The following is a 23,223-nucleotide window of genomic DNA, read 5'->3' on the forward strand; positions in this document are numbered from 1 at the left end:
TTAATTGGACTGGTGCATTGTCAAATCTTGTATATAAATATATATATATATAAAAAAGAAATGCATGTATGACGTATTGCATGCTCTATTTCTAACTATAATTTTAAAAAAATCGGAGTCAAATTAGTTTTCACATTGTGCTAAAATTTATATTGTTGACATTTTATGTGCCATATGCATTTACTATATTATATACATACTTGTACACTATTTATTTTGCTCATCGAGATTATCGCTCATGAATTTGTGGACCAACAATTAATTTTTTCAGGAAAAAAAAAAAAAGCAATCTTTAAATCTATTTGCATAATATCTAATGATCAGGAATATGCATTTTAGTTTTTTGTTGCTGGTTAGTAGCAAATGCATAAATTTATAATCCAGTGCATTGGTATTTTACTTTATCAATGTATTAGTGATAACTTATTGTGATAATGTATGAATAGTTAATTGTAAACTTAATGTACATATTAGTTTAAGGTGCTTCTGTTAAACTAACTGAAGATTTAAAATATGGAAATGTTATTGTTCTGTCTATGTTAATTATTTCAATATACCAAACCATACTTTATCATCATTTATTTTTTTGAATAAAGATGTTAGTATTTTACATTATGAATCAATTTAAGAATTGTAAAATTAGAAAATATTTTTCATTTTTACAATGAATTTATGTTCATACATACTCAAAAACTTAGATAAACTATACATACATTTCCATGTTTTATTTCACAAAGAAAATGTTGATGCAATTATGTATATATATATATTTAAAACAAAAAAAAAAATGTATTTTTATTCTGTAACTAGATAAATAAATCTTATAAAAATTATTCTCATTCATTTTATTACAATCGCACATATTTGTATTTTAGTTACACAGAAATGACAATATACAATTACTATGATCGATATACTTGGAAGTAATATTTTTTTCGTCGGTCAATAGTATGGAGGCCTAAAATTTGCTTCTCCAGGACCGTGTTGTAAGAGAGCCATATTTGGACTGTTTTGTGGTCCTGGTATTGATCTCGACTGATGCGGATTATGAGAGGGAGGTGGACCGGAACCCCAGGGTTGGGAATATGAACTGTCGTCGTACGAGGAGGAGGAAGGGAATCGTTGTGGTGGTGGAATGCCGTGTGACACCGAACCAATGGGAGGAGCAGAATAATTGCTCTGCTGTGGATGATGTACTGGTGGTGGTGGATTAGAATATATTGATTGGTTGGGATTGTGCATTGGAGGGGGTGGAATATGTGGTGGTGGCGGTTGATTAAAAGACTGGCTGGTCATAGATGAACCGTAAGTAACTGGTGGTACCGGAGAATATGATGATGTAGGAGAAGGATGGGGATGTTGATAATGATGTGGCGGAGGATAAGGATTTGGCGGATTTGGATGTTGCATTGGAGGAATTTGATGACTCTGCCCGGCTGCACTGGGAGGATACTGATTTGAATGTGACTGAAGACGTCCATGCTGATTTGAAGCAGTACTGTCGTCTTGAATGGGCACGGTGATGAGATTTGGACGAGTGCTAACTGCCGGAATAGTAGATGGATATGCTGCATGTATGGTGGTAGTAGGATGAGAGTATATGTGAGAAGAACGAGATGATGCCGCAGGGCTACCTCTTCCTGATGCAGAACGTGAAGAGTCTGATGTTTCTGGATGCTCTGACTGTAGATGAGCATGCATGTGTGGATTTTGAGGTGGTGTGTGGGATGGTCCGTGAACGTTGTCGACAACCATATGAGTTCTTGGATCTCTAGGATCACGACCGGCAGGTAAATGAGATGTCTTGTGAACAACTTGAGATGCTGGAATACTATTTGCTGCTTGTGCAGCATGAGTTAATTGTGCATGATTGGTTTCAACGGTAGGTGCCGGATTAGGTTTTATTAAATGACGATGATTAAAATGAGCCTATTAAAAAATTTTACAAGGTCTTTCTTAGTTACTTAGAAGAAATATAATTAAAACAATTATTTTATTGTTTACCTGTAGATCTCTTTGACTTAGATAAGTTCTTCCACAACCTGAAGTGCCATGTCTTGTACCACCAAAAGTGCATAAAAATACTGTACCCAATTTGCTTTGTTCTACCCTTGTAACTCTCTCATTACATCTAAATTATTTAAAACATAAAAGAATTAAATTGCAAGAACTTTCAAAAACTATATGTACATAGTTATTTAAAATACAGTAGAGGTCAGAATACAATGAATATATTTAGATATTAGTTATTTAGTTATATTTTAATAATTTTACTTAATAGCATTAGGAGATAGGGTAAAGTGAATAATCTTTGGGGCTACGTTGCATGATAGCATTTCAGAAATGTTGTAATATTTATTTTTACTGAACAATGTCAATCTAGACTTGGAGATCAGTAAGTGTTCCAAAAAAGACAATGTCAACTCACTAATGTAGTTTTGCCAAGAAAACTTGGACATGAGCTCAATGTCAGAGAGAGATGATGGAGCCTACTCTTACACAAGAAAGAAATGGAAAAACTGAAGTTTCTTTATCTTTCATGATCCTGTAATCATGGGCGTAGCCAGAGTTTCGTTATGGGGGGGCCTAGTGGAGGCCAACCTGACACAAAATTGAATTATTTCAAATTATTTGTTCATTATTGGGCACCGAGCAAGCCGTTCACCTTTTTTTAGTATTTAAAACTTTTATTTTAGCTTTAGGTTTTTACAAATCGACTTAACACTTTTTCGGCTGTGATTTCCTGGGGAGGGCACCAGGTTCCCTGGGAGGGGCCGTGCCCACCCAGGCCCCCCTCTCGCTACGCCCATGCCTGTAATATCTATGAAGATGGATTGTGAAAGCAATGGTTTTTTTCTATGTGAAATTTGGATCCTGAGGAAATGTGGCAGCAAAAAGTAGATTCATTAGAAATGTCTCTAGATCCACAACCAACATACAGTCGACCCCCCTATAACATACGTTCCTATAACGACAATTCCTATAACGTAGCGAAAAAATTGTAGAAACTTTCGTATAAAATACCTCCTATAACGTCGTTTCGCGACAAGATTGATAGAGTCTAAGTCTGGACCAATAGTGGATGAGCAGCCGAACTACTTTCCTCCGACCCTGCGCCACGCTACGGAGTGGCTAAATTGAGTTTGCTATCGTCTGTTTAGTATTATATATAAATTAGGTACTGTACATATAATTATATATTAACTTAATTTATTGTAACTTTATTATAATTATATATATGCTTTCTGCCGCCTGGCAACACGCTACGGAGATTTTAGGCTAGTAAGTTGAGTTTATTATCGTCTGTACAGTATGTAAATTAGGTACCGTAAGTCTAATACAGCACTAATTTTATACATTTCTTGTGAAAGAAACACTTCTTATTCAACGGCCATAAAAATTATTTATATTAATGATGTCTCCAAAGGTCAAGTTATTTTTCTGCGAAAAATTCGTTATCAGAAATCGCGGCCGCCGTTTCGTGTGCTGTTCCGCGACGAAGACAAGCTTTGAACAACGGGCGTAGTCGAACGGTACACACTCGGTAAGTAATCCTATAATTTTTTGTTTATAGCATAGTTTATACGGATTATTCCCAAAAAATTATACGTGTTTTGGAAATGTTGAGTGGAATTAGTCTAGAATCGGTTAATTTTATAGAAGAAAACCTTTCAAACAGCCTTAGTCCGTAAAGTTCCCACCTATCGGGCTGCGATTGGCTCATGTATTTAATCATTCCTACAATGTAATTTTCGGTTAGTGTGGAACGTATCTAAGCGTTATAGGGGGGTCTACTGTATATATACTGGAATAAATGGAATGAAAAAACAGTCAAGGAAGCAATGATAAGAGATGGAAGAATAAAGAATACTGCATGAAGGAACTGTAAGATCCGACTGTTAACATGATAGATAAAGCCTTTCATCCCATCATATTACTGGAGTCAAGCATGAATCGACGATGTAGTTTTTGAAAATTGTAAACAACTAATACAAATCTTATATGAAATATGTAAACAATCCAAATAAATTTCAAAATTGCATCATATAAATGATGCAATTTTTGTTAGGTACAAAGACATGATTATTCAAAAATATTTGAAAATAAATATTTCCATCATATTGGGAGCTAAAACTGCAATTATTTATTATAAATCATATATTCATCAGTGTGTAGAAAATTATTCAGTATAAGATATTTTGCTGTAATTGAGATTATTGCATCTATGTACTCTTGACACAGTATACATGTTTTTAGACCACACTACTCATGTTACTCATCTGCTAAGTAATATCAAATATGTTAATTTTCCTCTTAAATTTAGAAATAAATGTGCAATGAAAAATATTTATACTTATTTTAATAATGTTAAGCATTTTAGTTTTCCTTTTGACTTTCTATATCATCTATTTATCTTTTTTTAATGCTTCAACAAAGTATCATTATCTCTAGAATAACATTTATTTATCTTTTCTAATTAATATGACGTTCAGCAAAATTTATTCTCAATAGAGATGAAAAAGGACATTCAACATGTCCAAAAATGTTAGTCCTTAGGATATTCAGTTCTAGAATTTGAACTGTAACCAACATTTGAGTTCTGATTTTCGGATCTCAAATTTAAAAAAAAAAATTATTATTATTATTATTATTATTTAAACAATATTTTCAAAAATTCTATTTAGAATTTTTAGAATTTCAATAACTAGTTTAACTAGAATTTCAATAACTAATTTTTAGAATTTCAATAACTAGTGTATCCCATCCATCATCTCCAACAGTACTGGACACATTGTAGTATGTATGCTTTTTGTGTAAATATGTAGTACAGTCTACTCCCTCAAAGAACATACTAAAATATTTTATAATGCAACCTCATCTACTGCACTTGATACCTTCTACCTTCTTAGCTGATTTATAGATTTCAGTTTTTTCTAGCATGCACAAGTCATATAACCTCCACCCTTTCCCACTGCTAAGGAACCAAAAGTGAAAGTACAAAAGCCACATAGGCTGTTAGAGAGGCATGAAGAAAGGTTTAACTACATTAAAGTTCTGGTTATTGTTTCTATATGTCCTTGCAATACCCTATCAGTTGTCATCTACAGGTCTCCTGGCGGATTCCACTGGATTCTTATCAATTTGAATTGTGAAGACCTGAAGACATTAGTCTATGTTGTGAAAAAAATATTACACCTTAATAGAAAAAAAAAAAAAACAAACTTTTGCTGGAATTTAACAAAGTCCAGTTGAAAGTTAAGTGTGGTTGAAATGTGTGCATTCGATATCAATATATCAGAAAATATATTAAAAAAAGAAAAAAAGACTATTAAGTTTCTAGTTTTTTAAGATGTTTAAAATTCAAATTCTTTGAAGAAAAGTTTGAAAATTGTTTTTAAAACTATGTAGAGAAGGTTCTAATATAAAACAATGGGGAAGTTTATTAGTTGAGTTTGTGAGCTCTCGTTGCAAAGAAATTAATGTAAATATATCTTGATTTTACAAATATATAAGAATACAGTAATTAATTTTTATTTTGAATTGACATTTCTATCCTCATGCACTCTCAGTCTCATAGTGCCATATCAGGTTTTCCCGACCTCGGCCACACCCGGCGCAGATTAGTAAGTAGTTAGTAAATATGCCAAGGCGTTACTAGGGAAAATTAGTACCCAGAGTGGTTTCCCATTGCCTTCTCTGGGGCGCGATGTTACGCGAGGGGAACTCTAGTTCATGCACTCTAGTGAAAAAAAAAAAAGATATATAGAACAATTATCAAAAGTGAATTGTACACACCTACATTATCCATACTTTTGTATCATCTTATAATTTTTCCTTGAAGTGCAAAGAAAATATTCAAAACAGATTTTCAAATGAACTTTATATATATATAATTTGTTGATTCTGCAAGATGTTCTAAAACTATAAAATCTACAATATTCAATTTTGTTGCTATAAGTATTACCACGTGATTTTAATAATCTCTTAGTACTTGTAAGTTATATATAAATATCTTACCTGTAACAGACTCCTTGTGAATTTCTTGTGCAATCTAAACAGAAGACATGCTTGCAAGGAATCTGATATAATAAAATATTTTCAAAATCATATTAAAATATACAGGGAAGTGTAAGAAAAAATAAAACAGAATAAAATACCTACCATTCGTCCATACATCAGTATTGGAAGTGAACAGTTGCCACAGCAATGGATCATTGGATTAATCACTTTTTCTCCAATTAAATTTACCTTTAATAATAAATAATATCTAATTTGTCTGAAGTGTTGAATTTTTTATTAGATTTAAAATATAATTGGAAAGGTAGATTTATTTGTTATACATTACTAAATAAAATTAAATATTAACATACTCAAGAAGTTAATTTTTGAATATCACAAAATATATATGAACTATTCAGACATTTTGTAAAATATAAAAACTGAGCTACAAATTAATCATAAAATTTAAATTTTATTTCTTAAATTCTATTCCTCAAAAAGAAAAAAATACTTCTAATTTGTAAGCATAAAACCACATTTCTTAAGTGTCATTTTATTTTTTAAAACTAGACTAAATATTTTAAAATTACTGCTTTTATGAAATAGTTTAGAAACTATAACATCATACATATTTGTTTTCTGTAAATATTATACAGCTGATTCATTTCCTGTTGAAAATATATGCTTATTAATCAATGACAAATAATACAGTAGTAAGATACAAAAAAACTGATTTGAAATAATATTTTTCTCTTCAATAAACACTGTCCATAAATCCTGATAATAGTGGCAAAATAATATTCAATTATATCAGTTTTCTTTAATACTAAGTAGAAAATATTAATAATAATGGCTTGCTACTGATTGTTCTGATTTCATTGTGCGTATTGCATATTTTTAAATATTCACTGATTATGTCATGCTAGGTCATTTACTTATACTTCATCACCTTGAATTATGCTTTTGTTACAATATAAATAAAAATGAATTCTTAATGATCCTGTTATTAACACTTCAATTAGTGGAGTTGTTATTTCCTAAATTGCAGTAATTTATCTCTTTAAAGATTACAAATCTAAAATATTGGACCTCTCAATAGAAAATAAATTGATCTGTTAAAAAATATATATTTATTAAATAATGCTAATTAATCACATAAATAATAAATGCATAAGAATTAGATTTATAAGAAGTATTGGTAATTTTTAATGAATAATAAAGATATAATATGAAACCCTCAATGTGTAATAAGTAGGAATGAAAAAGTAGCAATTTTATTTTCAAACTATTTATAAATGAATTGATTGCATTTTTATCTATTGTTTATTACAAACTCCTGGAAAATTGAAAAAAGTTTTTTAAACTATTTAAAATAATTAATTAAATATTTAATTTTTAGAATTAGCCAATTGTAAATCTTAATGAATCTAAATTATAATATATAACCATAACAGTTTCTCACAGTTTTATGTCTACATAGTGCAGTTTTATGAAATTAAAATGTACTGACGAAAAAAGTATAAAATGAGAACTCTTTGATTAAGCTAATAAAGAACAAGCAAAAAACAAATATTTCCTAATGAGATCATATTCTATAATTCTTTTTTCACATGTGATATCTTGAAATTTCTATAATAAAATATCCAAATAATACTATAAATGAAGTGAGCAAATAATTATTACTTAATATTATATACAGTACTGTATTTTGTAATCTAAATTATAAATTGCATCTATCAAAAATATGATGATAAAAAATATAAATAGTAATTCTTTGATTAATGCATATCAATTAATGTGGCTACTTTTGAGGACATTAATATTTACAAGCTACTAGCATATTTTTAGCAAATGACTTGAAAGACAATTCATGCATAACTAACAAATTTGTCATCTTTGTTTATGAGTAAAATTTCTTTAAATTTGCCATATAGGAGAGTAGGTGGCTTTAAAAAATTGATTGTCATTGCCAAACAGTTTTCATAAAATATGATAAAATTTAGCCAGTTATCATCTTTTAGATTAGATTTTCATTGTAATCTGATAATATAATGATAGTATTTTAAATAATGTCAGTTTATCTAAATTTAATAATAAATTTCTAAATTCTTTATGTACTAAATAGTATTGGCCATAAAGCTACTCAGATATTTGTCAACCTTGTATTATGACTGTAGCCTCTGTTATCTGTTATCATGTGTTAGTTTTGAAAGCCTTGGTATTAATTAAATTGAATAATATAATCAATACAAATTAATTATCGTGCCATTTTTGTATGATGCATTAACCATGTTAATACACATTAATACACTTGAAGTAGGATATTAGGTCATTTTAAAACAGAGTAAAGCAAAAATAATTTTGCTTACTTTGACAATTTCATCATTTTGTTATCTATATATATATAAATGAATGTGTGTGTGTGTGTGTGTGTGTGTGTGTGTGTCTGTCTGTCCTTTATGCATTACCACACCGTTTATCCGATTGCCGTGAAACTTTGGGAAGTTGTTTAATATACTCCGGCGAAGGTTTGTGGCATAGTACGATTGCCATAAAACTTTTGGAAAGTTTTTTAATTCACTCCCACAAAGTACATTTATCCTACGATAGATGGCGCGCGTTTACACGAGCATTTGAGCATTGTGTTAGATCGATTTCAAATTGTGAAGACCATTTCTCCCCCTTCAAAAAATATCTCTATATATGCATTTGTGAACTGTTATTTACGATATTTGTAATAATTTTTGTTTAATCACTTTATTTCAACTATTTTTTGCTAATTATGTATTCGCTCGAACTTTGTTAAAACCTTAACCGTATTCCAAACAACAACCGAAGTCGTTGGAGGAAATTCGCCTATTTTACCGATCTAGGATCCCCCTTTCCCAAATTTTAATATCGACTCAAAATAATTTAAAAACACAAATTACAATAAAACGGTTTATTATCCAACTATCAGAAATTCCACAACATGCCAAGGAAGAGAGGAAGGAGCAATTAAATAATCATAATTATAAAGGATTTAAAAAAATTATATAAAAATGAGGAATATCGCACTTCTAACAATCTCTGTGTGTATGTGGGCTAAATTTAAAGAATCCGTGCTTCTCACATGTACAGTACAACTGTATGTGGCCTGTTCACGCGTCGGAAAAACTTCTGATTTATTCGTGTACGCATCAGACAGAAAAACAAAAAATATCGTGTATCCACAAGCACTCCAATAAATAAATAGAATTGAAACGACACTTTGAAATATTTTCCCAATTAAAATGAATAATAATAATAATATAATACTAAGTTTCAATAAAAATGATAAAATGTAAATTTAATTTTATCATAACGAAACTTGAATTTCGTTTCTTCTGAGATCGCAGCAATGCGCGACAGGTAAGCTAGTAATAAATATAATTTTCACTATCAACCTGAAATAGACAAACATTAAAAATATGACAAGTCTTAAAGCTCTTGATCTAAAACAATAAGACATAAAAAATTGATTCAACTTAATACAGTCAAAACTCAATTATAACAAACATGGATATAATGAGCAAAATGGCATAATTTTAATTCACACATATTTCCATAAATTTGCTCATGGTTATAGTTATAATGAGTGTACTTCACAGATATATTGAGCAAATTTTTGGTAGCTATGCAGACATATAAACATTCTTAATTGTTCATGTAGTAAGAAATGCTGTACTGAATTCTTGGAATAGATAGTAACCCTTTCAGTTTCAAGTTTTATGACCTGCATGTATTAATCACTTTCTTTTTGGAGACCATCCCTCTGTTTGTTGACTAGCTTCCTGCATTGCCAATTTACCTAATTATCACAATAGTAAAATTACCAATTACTGTAGTTAGAAATAAAAATGTCTCAATGATGATTTCTCAAAAATGAAAAAAGAAAATGTCTCAGTTTATGAAAATGTATAAATTATTCATGAGTTAGAATGTGGTACTGAAAATATCAGTGTGTAGAAAGTTTTTGTTTTCTTTGACAGTATCAACATTATTGAAAAATAAAGATGATTATCTGGTGGTGAAGAGAATAATATAACCAAAACAAAAAAAATTTAGAAAGTGCAAGCATGCAAACATAGATGAAAGATTAATGGTTTACTAACACTTCAGAGGCAAACATGTAAGAGGCCTCTTATGGGCAACAAATTTTGTAAGAGGCATCCTATGATTGCCTCTTATATGTTTGTGCCCAGAACAGCTGCCTATTCTCCCCCTAATTATGTCACTGCTCTTCATGGATATAATGAGTAATGGTTATAGCAAGGAATGCTGCTGTAACCATTACCACTAATGCTTGTTATAACAGAGTTTGACTGTATTTGATTTATTACTCTCCTTTATAATTTGACTAGCAGGATTTCTGTATGGTTTACACTGTTTATACATTAGATGTTTCACTATTTCAATCATGTTGATCATCAGCAAACTTCAAGTAAAAATTGTTTATAATAATTTTAAGTTAATCCTGGAGCAATGAAAATAGATTCATAACATTTATATGAATTATTTCACTTCAATATCATTTTCAATTTAATAGTATTCCCTCTTAAAGAGGAATACTATTAAAAAATAAATTTTGTATTGTAAGCTATATTTTAAATCCAACATAATTTTTGCATTCTGTAATAAAAAAAAAAAAAAATATTTCTCAATAACTATAAAATGAAATTACATTATTTTATTGTTATTAGAGTAAATTTAACATCATCATTATCAATAATATGTAAACCTGAAATTATGACCTTTAATGTGAATGTCATTAAAAATTTATGTATAAATTTTTGAAATAATATTCAGACAACTGAATTAATTCAATAAACCAGATAACTACTACCATATTACATTTGGGCTAAAATATAGCTAACGAGCTGTTACCTGCGATTTTGCCCATGCAGATTTTGCAAGCAAATCCCATTTATATTCAGTATTTCAACCACCATAGTAATTGTTATATAACACTTATTGCTGAGAATGATGAGAATTGCTGAGAATCAAACGAACTGTTTTCAATTTGATCAATTTTCTGTAACATTTACAATCGTTCTATAATCAAACCAACAAGCAATAACAAATTTGAATTTAAAACGGTTTGAACATTTGGTTAAAAAATCTAAATATATAAAAATATTTATAACAATGTATAAATGCTTCCATCCAGTTATCAAATGTTATCAATTTAATACACCTAAATACTCAATGAAGACTAAATGTAGTTGAAAACAAAAAATCACATCTAAAATAGTACAGTAGAAGTCATTCTTCAGGTTAAGCCTTAATCCTCTCCTTCTCTCCTGTGGGGGAATTTCCAAAAATCCCTTCTTACTGTGTGTTTTCATGACATACTGTGTACCAAATTTCACCTCTTTAGGTTCAGTGGTTTGCTCTGGGTGATGATGAATCAATCAGTCAGTCAGTCAGGACAAGTAATTTTATATACAGTGGTGCCTCGTATAACGTGCATCTCGAATAACGGACGCTGCAAACAACAGACTTTCTGTTTGGCCATTACGTGACTGGAGCAATGGACTGGCTGCAAACAACAGACTTTCCGTCCGGCAGTTACATGAACAATGGATTTTCTGTGAACAAGTGCGAATGGTGTTTCCACTCTTTTGCCGTTGCCAATGACAATCTGCTATTTTTATAATATATTAGTATTATTAGAATATATTATTAGTACATCTGAAGTACAAAGCCCCCGTTGGGATTTGGCTTGCTCCCTTGTTTATTACATACATCACCTCAGTGCAGGGTATTTACATTTATTCAAGTTGTGCAAATCATGGCTTCTAAAAAAAACAGAAAGGTGATTTCAATTGAAACAAAGTAAGACATCATCAGAAGGAGTGAAAGTTGACAAAAACTTCTTTGTCAAATGGGGAGAGGTTAAGGAGTTTATCAACACTCATTATCCAGAGCTGAGCCCAACAGGATCAATGATCTCTACAATGACACCCTTGCCCATCATTTCCGACAGGTGTTGAAGAAGAGAGAGAAACAGACCACCTTGGACATGTTTTTCAAGAAGCCAACTGCCAAAAAGCAAAGAATGGAACAAGAGGAGTTGACTCTGCAAGCCCCGATAGCCTCTCCTGAATCTGACTCCAATTAAAAAACAATAAAAAGAAACCTGCTGCAATGTGTAAAAAGTCTGTATCTGTATGAATGTGTAAAGAAAATGTTTCTCCAACTCCTCCTCACAACATCTGACTACCTGGCAAAATTGGTGACTGCTCCATTTTCATTTTTTTATGGTACAGTACGGTTATTTTATGCTGTGAAACTAATTATATGTTTTAACATGTATTTCTATGGGAAAATGCATTTCGTATAACGAACTTTTCACTTAATAATGGATTAAGTATGTTATACAAGGCACCACTGTATTTAGATAATGATTAAGAAAAGTAATTTGGTCAAAAGATTAACATAAAATAGCAGCCTAACTTAAACAGTTATTAAGCAATTTAAACTTATTTCTGTTTATTAACTTAAACAGTCAATAAATCAGAAATTTAGATTCCTTTAAATAGATTAATTAACATAATTGTCAGTGTCTTAAATTTAACACAAGATGGTAACCTAACCATCTACATTTTGATCAATTATTTTAATAATTAATTAGCCTTATTATTTTCCAAATCCTACAGGAGATATTACTTCAAAAAATGAAAACTATTATACTTAACATCAGATAATAATATCTGTAAATGCTTCCATCCAGTACAAAATATAAAAGAATTAGTAACATTGTCAATTCATGTCTTCATTTTGAAAGAAAAATTTTTTTCACAAAATCAACACAGATAATATCCTATAGATAGAAATTTTCAAGTCAAGTATGATAGACTACTTTCTGTGAGAAAGTACAGTTTGAAGAATTGAGAAGAGTAGAAATTCCATTGTTAGTGAAGAATAGGTTTTCAACAGAATTTACTTAAGATACAATCATGCCAAATAACTAATAAATATCCAATAATATAAAAAGATGAAATAAAAATACTTATGCAAGTTATAAAAATAAACTAAAAATTTCTGAATGAATGAATGGTTAAAATATATAACAAAATATTTCTAACCATATGAATATAATGAATAATTCTAATTCTAATAAAAGAAAGTTGAAAACAACTTTTAGATTTCTTTGAGACAATCATTACTACACTTTCATGTTTCACATTTAGCATTGCAGATTGTAAAGTTTAAATATGTGTGTGTGACAGCCAAGGCAGATAGAGTCAGCCTGCTGTGACCTGGGATCAAATCCAGTATGTTTTGGAGATGATCTGTTCTAGATAAATCAGGCCCATCCCTTACGTCTGGATATTCCAATTACAGGCCTGACTGAACCAAAGATAAGTATGGAAAAAAGTCCTTAATGTCCGTGTGGCAAAAAAAGTCAACAAAAAGGTCTAAGTAACATACCGTACCTTTCAAAATTTACTCTTACAATATAAATAGAAAATCATATACACTATTGAGCTTTTAGTTATTCAGTAAAAATGAAGAAAGCAATTCTATTTCTTTTAATGATTCAAATCCAGAAATTAGTTTTGCTCTCCTTATGATTCTAAAAATCAGGTTAAGAAATAAATATGCTTAACTTTATGCTAAATTCAACTTTGATATTATCTACTTTCAGTTTTAAATATTTAAAATTCTGTGCTCATTTTTTACCTGGAGTAGAATATGATAAAATGAAATATTCACATATTTTTAAAGAATTGACATCTATAATTTATACGATTTTCTGAATAACAAATTACATGTAGGCCTATATAAAATTTAACATACACCAACCAGAATTCTAAAACATTTTATCTTAGAAAATTTTATTCTGTTCACATAATCATTTGATTTTTTTGTTTGAATCAGATATGAAAACTGAAGATGAGAATTAGCTTTAACTTTCATATATTTTTTATAACAACAAATTCTAGACTTGATTTATAATGATTAAAATTTTATGCTTTGATAACAATTAATTAAAAGAGAGAAGAAAATTCTGAATAAATTTGTCTGCATATTCAAAACAAGAAACAAATTTTTAAATTCTGAAAGTAAACTGATAGGTATGTGCATTTGCATGGTTACTCTGAAAATTATTTATACAGATAAATACAATCTTCAATTGTTATACATTTTTTTCAAAATTTAACTCGTCATTAAATGCAGTGAAATGTGAAAATATGATCAGAGTATAAGCAGAATAATTATTAAAATTGAAAAAATTGTGAGGAAAAGTTTTAATAATTCTTACTCTATGATCCCATCTGAGTTTTTTGTTCTTGTGAAGAGGTTCAGGTAAACCACGTTCCAGTGTTGTGAATGTTGGAGTTTCCAATTTTGAAATATCTTCTTCAATGTCAACTATAAAAAATTTTTTTATTTTTTATATTTTAATCATGATTAATAAATTATATNTCAACCTGCAACATGATTAATTTTTGTTTCTGAAGTGTTGCATAGAGAATCGTACTGTTTACGTCAGTGCTGTGTACGTTAGGCTATGTATGTATTGTAACCTTCGATACTTTGCGCTATATATTATTTCTTAATAAAGTTAAGCGGTTGATCGCGAATATGCGTTACTTAATTTTGGGGTGGGTATGTGCGATAACGTTATGGAGTGTTATAAAGGGTAAAATAGTAAAAAATTAAAAATATAGTTACGTAATTTATGGACGATTCCCTACAGAAGTAAAATCAAATATTACTTTTGAAAATTTAGTCAAAATAGTATGAGACACTTTGAATCTATAAAAATGTATGAAAATATTTAATGATTGGACATAATCTACCGTGGTTACGTTTACACTATTCGAGTACCTCAAAAAATAAAACGAAAAGAAAAACTGTAACATTCGATACAATAGCCTTAACATATGACAATTTGAAATTGTAAAAAAATATTTTTTTATCATATTATAGTGTCTCATCCATTTTGTTTTCGTTAAAACCAATAGTCCCATTTAAGTGCTAATATTTTTTGAAGCACTGAACATTTATGGTTACATTCATTGTTACATTTGCTGTACCGCAATGGGTATGTTTAAGAAAAATAAATATTTCTTATTATCTAAATCACACTTATCGAGTTGAAATGATCGCCGTAAGCCAAAATTTCATAGATATTTTTATATCTCAATGTTAAGCTATCACTTTATTATTATTTTTTCTTTGCCTCGTAGAAATTGTTATGATGTTTATGAAGTATGCTTTTATATAAAATAACTTTAAATATATAGTACATATACAGGGTGTTGCAAAAAAAGTGTTCTTCCTAGAAATGGGTAATAGAACTCATTGAGATAAGCATGAAATGTAGAGTAACAAATTCACAATAGTTACCAAAATATTTGAGGTTAAAGCTTCACCAAATAATGCTAGAATGGGCTGCCATTACAGACACACTGACTGAAAATGGAAGGACAAATTGAAAAGCAATCGCAAAAAGCTTATCATTGCAGTTACTTTTTTCTCTCCATGAAACACATACTAAAATAACCTGGAGACATCTTTTTATTGAATGACAAAACAAAGTGGATACTACTGCAATTTTTTCATGTTAAAATGCTGTTCAATTCAATAAATGGCTATCCTTAAAATGATAGTTTAAATAGCAATAACTATAGCATAATTCCTGAAAATAGTGGGTTCAAATTTGCAACTTAAAACTTGAATATTTTATCATGAATTTGCAAATATGTCATTCTACATTTTTTGCTTATCTCAATGAGTTCTATCATCCATTTCCATGAAGGATACATTGTTTTTTGCAACACCCTGTATATTTAATTATTCTTACAACTGATTTACTGCTTCATTAAAAAATGATTTAAAGAAAACTGTAGTATTTAATTTATATAAGATAAAAATATGGAAAATGTAAAACAGTTTTATTTGAAATTATCATACCTGTCTTTGAAAGAATATATTAGTTTTAACTTTCAAATACTGTGTTCAAATTTACAAATTTTGATCATCAGAAAATTTAGATATTTTTAAATTGCAAAATTCTTCACACCACATTCTAAAATAAAAATCCAGACTGCATTTTCAGGTAGTCAAAAGTTTTATTATATGTAAAAATGTTTTTGGCCTTTTTAGGCCAGCTTTAGTTACAGAACATTTTTGCAATGAAACAATGAATGTTATAGTATCAAACAATAGTTTAAATTATAACAATATAATTAACAATATAAATATTAAAATGCCTTCTTCACAGAAAACATGTAGTGCAATAAATACACATGATTTACAATATTTTATTGGGTTGAATCATAAGTAATGCTGTTTTTTTCTAAGTATTGTTTTCATGCTTATAGCATAAGTTGTGTTAATGTAACATATCAATCAGCTCAAATGCTAATTTTTCAATTTCTTAGCAGTTTAATAATGATTTGCATAACAATTTTGAATGTTTTTAAAAAAGTCAAATTATTAGTGTCACTCAAAATGAACTTCTCAGAACTTTTATGGCATGTAATGTTTTATGAATTTAAAAAAGACAACATTACAGTTACAACAACAAATAATGTATGTCATATGTATGGAAGTAAAGCCTAAAATGTCAGCATCAATTCAAAAAATTTAATATGAGGTTTTCGGTCGTGAAAGATGAGACTTGCTCTGGATCTTCTAGTTTAGAAAATGCTGAAATTGATGAAGTAGTAGAAGCTAACCCAATCTATCCAGACAAGAAATTGCAGAAAAATTTGGGAGTGTTTCAATCAACAGTAGTTAAATAGTTAAAAGTAAAAAAGATAAACAAGCATGGAACATGGTTTACACATAATCTTACCAAGCAAAATCATCTGGATTATGTTTCACTTCTTAATAGACAAGAACATACCTCATTTCTGGACAGAATAGTAACCAGGGATGAGAAGTGGGTATTATATACTAATGTCATTTGTAAAAGAGTGGTTCAGTCTAAAGGCTACTCCAGCTCCAGAACCAAAGTTTGGTTTTCATCTTCGAAAGTTCTTACTATGTGTCTGATGGGATATGAGGGAATACTAAATTGAGTTGTTGAATCCAAATGAAACAATAAATTCTAATTTATATTGTCAGCAACTATTTCAATTCAACAACTTAATGAAAAACTCGAAGAAATATTGATAAATCCATATTTGACAAACAGAAATTATTATTATTTTGTTACATAATAATGCTTGACCCTGTGTTGCAATAGTCATCCAAAAAAAATTGAGAGTTTAATGGAAAGTTCTTCCTTATTTGCCTTACAGTCCTGATCTGGCTTCTACAAATACCATCTCTTTTGATCCCTTCAAAACAATTTTAATGAAAAAGGTTTTAAGTCTAAAAGAAGTTTTCCAGATGAACATAGAAACATGTTTTGGGAATCAAAATCTGATGATTTTTATACAAAAGGCACCAGACAACTTAAAAATAGATGAAAAAATATATGTAACAAAGGGAATTTTATATTGGATAAATTAATATATTTTTTTAATGTAAGTAAGGTCTACTAAAACTTATTTAAAAAAATTATTACTTATGACTTAACTAATATTTATTGTAATAAAGTTCATTACATTTGCTAATTTTATTAAAATGCTATTTAACATTAATCTGAATTTAGTTATTTGTAAATGCAGATATTAGAATAAATTTTTTAACTTAAATTAATCATTTCTTTCATTACAATAATTAAAACTACAAATTACAAAATACAATAATTAGTGAGATTGCAGCAGACGTTTTCAATGTGAACACGTATATGTATGTCGGACATTCAGCGCTGCCTTCCTGTAAGCCTAGAAGTTTGACAATGGCATTTGGAACGTCAGTGGAATCATGCTCAATGTTCCAAATGCCATTGTCAAACTTCTAGGCTTACAGGAAGGCAGTGCTGAATGTCCAACATACATACACATGTTCACATTGAAAATGTCTGCTGCAACCTATCTATTAATTACAATATATACTGTATGTCTTAATTTAATAAATATATTTTATTTCTTTTATAATTACTCTAAAAGTGACTGACAATTTTTTCTCTTTCTGTTACACACACCAGACACATACACAGTCATTTCTATATTAAAATAATATCATTATTATAAATTATGCTACATTTAGTTAAAACATCTTACACTTTTTATCTGTAGATTCTTCTGTTTGATCTTCTTCTCCATCATCATCTTCAAATCTAGAATTACCCGTTGAATGGGAAGTAGCTTTTTTACTAGGAGTTTTTCGTGCTCGCACACTTCTTCGTCCAATTTTACGTCCTCTTGCTTTCCCTTTTAGCTTGAGGGAAATATTTTTACGCACAGTCGGAGTTTGTGCCGAACCAGTGTTGCTTTCTGAATCTAATTCTAAATCATCTGAAATATTAGCAAAATTTGAATAAGTATTTCATTCTCACAGTAAAATTATTTATGATTAAAATATTTAAATTATAAAAATAATTTTTCACACAACAATTTTTGACATCCTCTATTTTACAAATTAAAAATTGAAATTTCTTATTTATATAATTTTCATATATTTTCTATTGTAGAAGATATGTTTGCATGTAAAAACAGTTCTGTTTTATAAAGAAAAAAATGTTTGCAAAGGGAAAAATATACATACATATAAATTAGATTTTAAAAAAATATCTACTCAATTAATAAATCACTGCTGTAATAATACATCATAAAGAAATTTTCAATATCAATTAATAAAAATTAATAAATAATAAGCTACAAAATTAGTCCAATACAAAATTTTATCCTTCCTCTAACAATATACAATACTTAAGAGTAGCATAATAAGTACTTCATTTATTTATTATATAAAATGTGATAAATATATTACTGTTTTGATTTATATTAATTATATGTGATTAAAACTTTATATATTAAACTACATATATATTTTATCAACTACAAATGCATGAGTTTTTTATTTTTTGAATTCTGAAGTGATAGATTTATTATAAAAAAATCTAAAATAAATAAGTAATGAAAAGTGATTTTCAAACTATTAAAAAAGATGAGAGAAGAAAATTTTTATTATTTTCATCTTTAATGTAAGTAATTATTAGTTAATTAATATTTCTTATATTGATTTGTTTTTATAGAAATACAGTATAGTAAATAATCAGAAATGTCAAATAAAGTTTAATATAGATTGATTCATGGTTTCAAGGACAGATATTTTTTAAAGAACTTTTTTTGTACAAATGCCAACTTTCTGCTTAGCTGGTCATCTTTTACCTATAACTTATATACTTAGTTTATTTATTGGTTTTTTAAAAATTTCAAATGAAAATAAAGAAATTTAAAATAAATAATGAAAATAATGAAATGAAAATAGAAATTCATTCAATAAAAAAGAAATCTTACATAGAAAATATTTAACTAAAATTTTCTTAAAAAATAACAAGTTATACACTATTATAAATTTAGAAACAATAAAATTAACAATAAAATTTACCTGCAAAGCCGAAGTCAAATCTGATAGTCTACACTGCCTATGTTTTATACATTTAAGAAAAAAAAAAGTTGCTGTAGTATCTTATTCTACTATCTTTCCATCGGAAATAAATCTCAGTTATTCTTTCATTCTATATATCTATATTTTGAGGAGATATGTCACACCATATAGCCTTTTGTTATAAAAAATTGCTCTCTCTGATGTTGTCGATAACATATTTAATTTTTTTATTTTATAAGAAATAAAAAACAATTAAGTAAATTCTGCATTGTAAAGTTAGTAGTTGCATAATATTTCAAATATAATAAAATAAAAATTCTCATATTGTTTCATAAAATTATAAATGCACAAACTTATTACTAAACTATTATATTTCTAAAAGTAAATCTAAAAAACCTTAATTTATTAATATAATTTTAAATAGAACAATATAAAAACAACAAATAATTCTTGATTCACAGCTATATCTGATAATTTTCTGCATGACAGTAAGAATTTTTTGATTATATTATTATTATTATTATTATTGATAATAAGAAATATAAAAATTATAATAAATTGTTTATTTAATTTAAAAATATGTATTAATTGTATGAATTTTTCAAAACGTATAGTCTGTATTCATTTTTTATAACAAAATTTTTCTAATCGTGTTTGAATTTTGATCTTATGAATAGATAAAAAATATGATTAATCTTATTATTTAATTTTATATTTTGTATTAATTTTTAAATGCAAAAATATTATGTCATCATAAAATGAAAATATAAGGCCTAATCTATTACATTTTTAGAACTGATTAGTTAAATAATATTATTATTTTTATAAAAATAAAATTAGCTTCTAATGAATAAAAATTAATTGCTATTCAATTAGCTTGCACAAACATTTAATTTTCTTCCACGTATAAAGACTCCAAAATTTTGTTTAAATTTTCTAATTTAAATAATAATTTACTGATAAACATTTATACACACCTATTGTTTAAGTGCTAAATGTGAAACTTTCTATAATAATAAATTATATATATCAAGTTACAGGTATCCCTTGTTAACTGTGGTCTTGAATTAATATGATTTTTAGCAAGAACAATTTAATGAAAGAATATAAGAGTTCTTTACAAAATTGTATTATTATTTAATATTTTGATAATCAAACATTTATTTAAGAATTTTAAAATAAAACAGAAATTAATATTGTGTTTACATAATTAGAAAATTATAATTAAAAAGATAATAATTCAATTTTCGGCAATTATCACTATTACCAATGGCATACAACTATCATTTTTGTAGCATCAATCCAGTCACCAAACAGCTTGATCTTTAAATGTAAACTAAATGTGATTTAAAAGTGAATAAAATGTAAACTTTAAATAAGAATTGGAAGCATTGTCAAAATCGTGTAGAGAAATTCAAAAAAACTTGAAAATGATTCGGTCTTTGATTCCTAGCTTAGTAAAATGAACAAATGGAATGGTAAAGTATATGAGAAAACATCTTCAAATTCCAGCAAAACTATAATTTAAATTGAAAAGTTTTGTCAAAAAATTGATTAAAATTAAATTATATTAGTTTTGCTGGAATTTAAAAGTGATTTTTCTTATAGATTCTAAGCTCTTTAAGAGGAGTTGTGAATTTCAACTAGTGTAAAATTATTGAAAAATTTTTCATTTCTGATGTTTTAAAGAATATTTGTTATATTGTTATATTTTTTACATAAGTTTAATTAAATTTAATTTTATATTACACAACATTTATTTAAATATTATGGTTATCCTTCTTTCCCTAACCACTTATTTATATTTCTGCAGCTTTTGATTTTATGAACAAAGCTATAATTTTGGAATACAGCTCTTGTTGTTACATGGGATGCCTTTATTATTATCCATACAGAAAATACTGGATTGGCAATTCAGTTTTTATTTATTATATAGGTTATTTAATTTGTATGTATGTATAAAAAGAAACACATCGGTAATTTTTGTTTTTCCTAATATTTTCAACCCATAACTTGTATTGTTAACATTTTCAATCTTCAATTCAATTAACTTTTTTTAAAATTCGAATATATCGAATAAACTATGCAATCATACCACATGTTATTACAAAAGTAGAATATACACTTAGTTATTTTGTATGTAAATGTAAAAATATTTGACTGGTAAAAATTACTTATAACTAATCTAATTATAAACATCTTGATTAGTAAAATATAAAAACAATAAATAAAATTTCCTAATTTTAATTATACATAAAAGCAAATGAAATTTATGGGCACTTATTAATTTAGCAAAAAAATTACAAAATAAATAATAACATGATAATGGATTAACTGTGAAACTATCAAAACGATGGAAAAATAAACGAAATCCATCAATTTTAAGTCGGGCTATATAACATCGGAAATAAGCTATTTTCTTTAAAGTGAATCTTCAAAAATTATTATAAATTTAATAGTTAATTGCTTAACTATTAGAATTTAACGAATTGTTTTAAGAAAACTTTGAATTTTGATACGATTTCCATAGAAACAATGCACTCCACCGAAAACTGCGGTTTGCGTAGAGCTACAGACGTAGACATTATTATATTATTAAATTTTTAATTAAAAAGAATGTTAGAATATTAAATATTTAAATTTTTATACTCTGTATATTATTGTATAATATATTGTATATATATTAATATACTTGAACTATATATAAGTAAGCAGATAGCAATAAAACACAGACAAATATTGTTAACACTTCTACATCTTCTGCTCGGACTTTTCACCAGCAAAATAGCAGAAAATGGTGTTACAATATTCACATTTAAGTAACTACAATTACAACAATATAATAAATAAATTGAACAGTTACAATATATTATTCAGGCAACTTACAACACATTAATTTGATAAATTATAATATCACAATTACTACATTATTATTATTATCCTTATATATGTATAAAATATAAATCAGATTTCATGTTTGTAATTTAGCTTAAATTTTAAAGCTGATGTAAACACTGACTTACAAAATCCTCCAAATATTTAAAAAAAAATATCATTAAAACTATTTAACATACACTTTTCCTATTGACTAATCTACATACAGACATACAGACTAATTTTTTTTTCCTATTAACTGCTTATTGTTATCATCATTAAGGAAGATACTATAGTGTAATAATGGATATTTACTGCGTATTATAACATTTAATACGCTTCTGCTTAGCTGCGAAACAAATTATGATAAAAATCGAGAGGAAGAAATGAAAAAAACTACAATTTTCTAACAAAAATCTAACCTGAATCCGCCATCTTGATCGAATCGGGATATTTTCTAGTGACATCTCTCTTCACATTGGAAGAAATTTTAAATCAATTACCGTTATAAATTCAATTTATAAATTTCTGCGTATAATATTTAGAATTTAAAATTCGTCGTTAAACTATTTTAACTATAAAGTAAAAAAAAAAAAAATTGTTTAATGTGTAATCGAGATGAGCGATAAATAGCGCTAAAAGGCGCCATTTATAATTCCGTATTTTAAATTAAAAACTGTGTGTTTTTCTTTTTTACGGTTTAAACGGAAGTGTTTCTTCTCTTGTAAATTAAAAAAAAATCGCTACGGGAAAACAGTAATTTCCTATGTAAAATATAACGGAGTAACGGAAATAAATAAATAATTTAAAGATGTTGAAAAATCCCGACAGTGTGAAAATCCTTTACGTGTGTTATTATTGTATGTG

General features: G+C 27.8%; 1 protein-coding gene across 1 annotated transcript; it reads right to left on the reverse strand.

The window, feature by feature from the left end:
- LOC111641135 (E3 ubiquitin-protein ligase Hakai-like) lies at positions 1–22,914 on the reverse strand. Its single transcript, XM_023387256.1, has 7 exons — positions 22,779–22,914; positions 18,153–18,386; positions 14,291–14,400; positions 6,163–6,249; positions 6,019–6,080; positions 2,005–2,131; positions 1–1,929 (listed from the first exon to the last, which is right to left on the reverse strand). Exons 1-7 carry the CDS (start codon positions 22,789–22,791, stop codon positions 943–945), a joined length of 1,620 nt encoding a protein of 539 aa, XP_023243024.1. The 5' UTR covers positions 22,792–22,914; the 3' UTR covers positions 1–942.
- Positions 22,915–23,223: the final 309 nt, after the last annotated feature.

The sequence above is a fragment of the Centruroides sculpturatus genome, unplaced genomic scaffold (assembly GCF_000671375.1).
Source record: "Centruroides sculpturatus isolate CEXI.00-Female unplaced genomic scaffold, Cexi_2.0 scaffold1590, whole genome shotgun sequence".
Lineage (NCBI taxonomy): Eukaryota > Metazoa > Arthropoda > Arachnida > Scorpiones > Buthidae > Centruroides > Centruroides sculpturatus.